The 5,385-nt window shown below is 37.0% G+C and overlaps 1 protein-coding gene across 1 annotated transcript; it reads left to right on the forward strand.

The window, feature by feature from the left end:
- The first annotated feature begins 1,876 nt into the window (after nt 1-1,876).
- Nucleotides 1,877-2,802, forward strand: LOC125931399 (olfactory receptor 13H1-like). The gene has a single exon (XM_049643295.1). It carries the CDS (start codon nt 1,877-1,879, stop codon nt 2,699-2,701), a length of 825 nt encoding a protein of 274 aa, XP_049499252.1. The 3' UTR covers nt 2,702-2,802.
- The last annotated feature ends 2,583 nt before the right edge of the window (nt 2,803-5,385 follow it).

Raw genomic sequence — 5,385 nt, forward strand, 5'->3', positions numbered from 1 at the left:
CGTGAGTCTGGATGGACTTTCTTGCTGACCAGCTCCTAAGACAAACCTTCCTATCCATGGCCTGTACTCATCAAGGTGTGACACCTGCCTCATGAGTCTGAAACTAGATTCTCCTACAAATGCCCCAAATTCTGATTTGTGACTAGAACATGATGGGAATCTTACAATCAAAAAAAATAAATAAATAAAGATTTTGACCTTAATAATGAGCTGGTATGTGATAGCACTCATACTTGATAGAATTAGACCAAATAAAGCAAATAAAAATTTGAGTGGACAAAAAAGTGTAAAAACACTTTTTTTTTTCAGATTCTAGTATAATAACCCACTTTCTCTTTTTGCTATAACATCTTCCCTGCAAGCAAAGAGCAAATTGTAGGGCTAAAAAAAAATACAAGATCTTAAAGTTCATTTCTGAGCAACAAGCCATTAGTAAGATTGAATACTATGAAATGAAATACTGCTTCTCACCATGGGCTTTTTACCTTATTTCCTTCAGCCACTTCAATGTAGGCTCTAGTCAAATCGGTGTCATGGCATTGGGTAAGACAGAAGAGCCAAACAACTGGCCTCGATTCATTCAACAAATCTGTACTGAACCCATATATTGTGGGTTTGCACTAGGCACTGTGTGAGGTAGTAAAAATAAGGCAGTACACGGGATAGTCAGGGCTTCTTCCCTCAAAAGCTTAAATTTTAGTAAGGGGGCATAAATTAAATAATTACACAATATATAAATACAAACTATAATAAGAGCTACGCAGAAAAAGTTTGGAGTGTTGTGAACAACTTCAACAAAAAGATATGATTTGGTTTTAGTGAGGTTAGGGAAGGCTTTTCTAATGAAATTTCTTTTAGGCTGAGATATTAAGGATGACTATGACTTCACCAGTCAAAGAGGGTAGGAAGAATATTTCCAGCAGAGAGAACACAATGTGCAAAACTCTGAGGTGTGAATGAGCTTGCAGTGCTTCATAAAGACAGTATGGCTGGAACATGGTGAGCACAAGAAGACACAGTGTAGGATAAGGTTAGGGTCAGATCATTCAGAGTCTTGTAGGTCATGGTAAATAGGTTAGATTTTATTCCAAGTCTAATTAGAAACCCTAGAGTGATTTTAAGCATGGGAAAGATATGGTGATAATTATGCATGTTTGTAAAAGGTCTCCCTGGCTGTTGAATGGAGAACAGGCTATAGAGAGGAAAGAATAGAAGTAGGGAGATCTGTTAAATGATGGTGGCTCTAACTAAATAAATGTTGGCTGTGGATATTTAGAATTATAGGTGGATTTGAAACATATTTAGGAGGAGGAGCCAATAGGGCTCAGTGATTGGATGTGTAGGGTGAGGAAGAAATGAGAATGAACTGGGCACAATTTTATGTCATGGATATGAACCATCTAAAAACAAATTTCAGGCTAATATCTATAGCAGGGGAAAAACAATTAGCAATTTTATGATTCAAGTCTAATTACATTTGAGCAGTGAATTGGCACATTTTCTTTAAGGAGGAGGTTCAAAGCAAGTTTCAGGTGCTCATTGTATAGATGGGGGAATTAAGACTTACAATGAAATGCGCTACTTTGCAAATTAATCTTGTGATGTGTCTGAGTGTTTTATCTCCCAAATTAGAATATAAGCTTCCACAGTATCCCTTCTTTCTCAAACATCTTTTCCTAATATCACCTGATATAGGACTGAGGACACAGAAGAACCCCAATAAATGTTCCTCAAATTAAAATGAATTGAATTTCTTCTTTCTCAGCAGATAGAAGAAAATGGCTATTTTGGGTACTGAAAATGGCAGTGAAGTGACAGAATTCATCCTGGTGGGTTTCTCCAACTATCCAAATTCCCAGGTTGCTTTTATTGCACCATGGCAGCAGTTTACCTGATCACATTGGTGGGTAACAGTCTAATCCCTGTCATGGTTAGAGTTGATGACCAGCTTCTCACCCCTATGTATTTTTTCCTAAGTAACCTGTCCTTCCTCGATATCTGTTACTCTAGCAATTCAGTACCTTTTTTGTTGTTCAATGGTTTAAAAGATGACCCTACCATTTTTTATACTAGCTGTTATGGTCAGATGACAATCACTATTTTTCTGGGGATGACAGAGTGTCTCCTCCTTGCTATCACGGTTTGTGATAGATTTATTGCAATATCTAATCCTCTGTGTTACACCATCATTATGAACAACCAGGTCTGCATACAGTTGGCCATGGTGACTTGGGCCAGTGCCTTCCTTTTAGCAATAATACTGATCATTGCAATTCCTGCCCATTTTTGTGGATGCAATGGCATCAATCAATTTACCTGTGAGGTCCAGGCCCTATTGAAGCTCACCGGCTCAAACACCCCAGTCAGACTTATTCTGGGTCTGGTCATAGGCATATTCACACTGCCCCTACCTTTTATCTTCATTCTCATCTCCTATACTCGCATTGTGGTTGTCATGCTAAGGATCCACTCTGCAGAGGGCAGGCTCAAAGTTTTTTCCACCTATAGGTCCCACCTGACTGTGGTCACCATATTTTATGGAACAGCCATCTACATGTACCTGAAACCTCAATCAAGGGAGTCCCAGGACCAGGGTAAAGTCATCTCTGCATTTTATGGTGTTGTAACTTCTATGTTGAACCCCCTCATTTACACCTTGAGAAACAAAGATGTGAAAGATGTCCTAAGAAAAATTATTTGAAAGAAAGAATCCTAGAAAGGACATGAATATCCCATGGAGGTTCATCTAAATGACAGCTTGACACTGACTTATAAAAATAACAAGGTATAAATAGTAAAATATTTTCATAAGACTATTAGTTTCAAATGCATTTCTTCTATTTCCAACAAGCATGTGATAAAGAATATCCTCCCACTGAAAAAGATATGTTAAGCATTTACAATGCCATTCATTGACATAATAAACTATACAGGACAATCTTATGGGAGCATTTATAAAACAAAATAATAATTAGTACATTTGAATCCTATGTAGTTATGTCATTTTACTGAACGAGAAATATTTCAATATTCTAAGATTCTCTTTGGTAGATGGTAAAGAGCAAAGTTGCAAAATGGACATTTTTTCTCTTGATGCTTTTTCTATGAGGTATATCATTACCCAAGCTTCAGAGAGAGATGAATGTGAGTGTGCAGAGAGGAAAATTACTCAACTGCTACATAAGACTTCCACATAGAAGGCCTTCTGATGAAGCAAAAAGCCCTTCAAGACTGTGTAGGTACCGAGGGCCAGAAATGATGACCCTATGGAACTGACAATTACATGTCTGGATAAGTAGATCAGGACCCATTTTCTCTGTCAACGTACCATAGTCATGAATAATCGCATGCTGCTTCCAAAGTTGACCTCACAGAGCAAATCTAATCCCTTTAAAACTCCTTAACAAACAAGAAAATGTGTACTGTATTTTTGGATTATAAAAATTCTAATGTTCATTATTTTTAAATACATGAGGCAGGTAGAGAAAAAAATAAAAAAGCACCTGTAATCCCAACACTCAATGAGGCTTACATTGGTTCTAGAATCCAGCAGACATGTGTTTAAGACTGAGACTTATGGCCGTGTGGGATTTCTTTACTTTCCATCTCTCAGTTTCAATTTTCTCATCTGTAAAATGGGGATTATAAGAGTACCTACCCCCCAAAGCTGGTTTGAGAATGAAATGAGATGATGCATGTTAATCTTCTATCATATGTTCGGCATGTGGTGGACACTGAATACATGTCAGCCAAAAAAGAAAAACACTGTCAATTCACTCTCTAACATCTATACCCATTATATGAGGGTTCATTCATTTATGTCTGTACCAATAATGACTGTATCTTTTTAAAATAATTTATGAGAATATGATACACTGAAAAAAATAGGTTCTGTTGTCTTAATGTGAATTTATCCTATTAGAGATGAGGTTGAATATGTTTCCCATGTTCATTGGTCAATTGTATTTCAAGAGTCAGGGTCTTTGTCATTGGGTCAAAATGACAATGAATCAATCCAATTTTGGAAACAGAAAATGCTGCGGTGGGCTACTTGTGACTAATAAAAAGCCCCCAAATTTATTTCAACATTGATTCACTTCACCACTGTTTCCAGATAAATCCTGACAGGCAGATCCCAGTTTGATCCATTCTATTTCACTCTGTAAGTAAGAGATTAATACCTAATTGGTCAACAACACAAGCCGACAGAAGACTATTGTAAATGAAAATGAAAATAATAAAAGTGTGGGAATGCCAACAGAGAACTTTTTAGAAAGGGAATCTACGGTGTTATGCAAACTTTGTTGTAACATTGCCAATTTAACCTTGAACAAATTCTTTTGTAAGTTTTATTTCTGGCGTTTCTAATACTCTTCATTTAACCTAAAGCACTCCTGAAACAAAACGGAAGGTACTAATAACTAACTAACAAGACATGGTGAACAGATAAAGTCAAACACTAGAGGGGGGAAACAAACATGATTCCTCAAAAGGAAAAAAAAAAAGGAGTGAAACTGCAAAACTAATACTTATTGGAGTTTGATCATTTTCATTAGGGACTAGAAGAGGTAGAGAAGAACAAGCAATGAGATGTGACTTTTGCTGACAGAAAGAAATTTATTGGGGAGAGGCAGGGACGTTTTTAGCTGCAAGAGAAAATTAGACAGGTGAACTAATGTCTTCCCTTTTGATTACCTCAGGAAGAAGTTAGACAGGGTCCTCTCTGGAGAGAGAAATATGTTACATCTGGAAGTGGAGAACAAGCCACAGGAAAATTTCTGACACGAAATCAAGACTGGATGAATAGAAAGTGTAAGTAAGAGTTTATAAGAACAACTGATCAGAGATATGTGCATAAGTTGCCTTTCTGTTAAAAGTGTATTGGGAAAGTTGTCTTCAAAATGAACAAGTTTGACTTATAATAAACAAAGCAATACTTTGGAAGTACCTATGCCTTGGGAGGTGTTTAAATTTCTTATCTCTGCCAAACAGCACTTATGACTTGCAGCTGATAATGGGCAACTCTGCCTCCCCGCACACCATCTTCTCATAACGTGTGCCAAAATCACCAGGCGACGTCTTAGAAGGTTGAACTGACCCCTTCAAAATCAACATAACTGAGAAAAGAGCTTTGCGCTATGTCCTGGCAGCAGGAGAGAAAAAAGAAAGAGAAAGAAAGAAAGAAAGAAAGAAAGAAAGAAAGAAAGAAAGAAAAAGACTTGAGAGCCCACCTGGAAGTGTTCAAAAGAAAGAAATTTATAATTTTTAAAAAGCTAAGAAACTATCATTGGCTTTTGAGTGAGTCTGTCAACACACCGATACTAATAAGAAAGTGAAATTAATTGTCTGTTGCATGCTCCTTGAGTTTCAACAAGTCATGAAAGC

Source organism: Panthera uncia, chromosome X (genome assembly GCF_023721935.1).
Source record: "Panthera uncia isolate 11264 chromosome X, Puncia_PCG_1.0, whole genome shotgun sequence".
Lineage (NCBI taxonomy): Eukaryota > Metazoa > Chordata > Mammalia > Carnivora > Felidae > Panthera > Panthera uncia.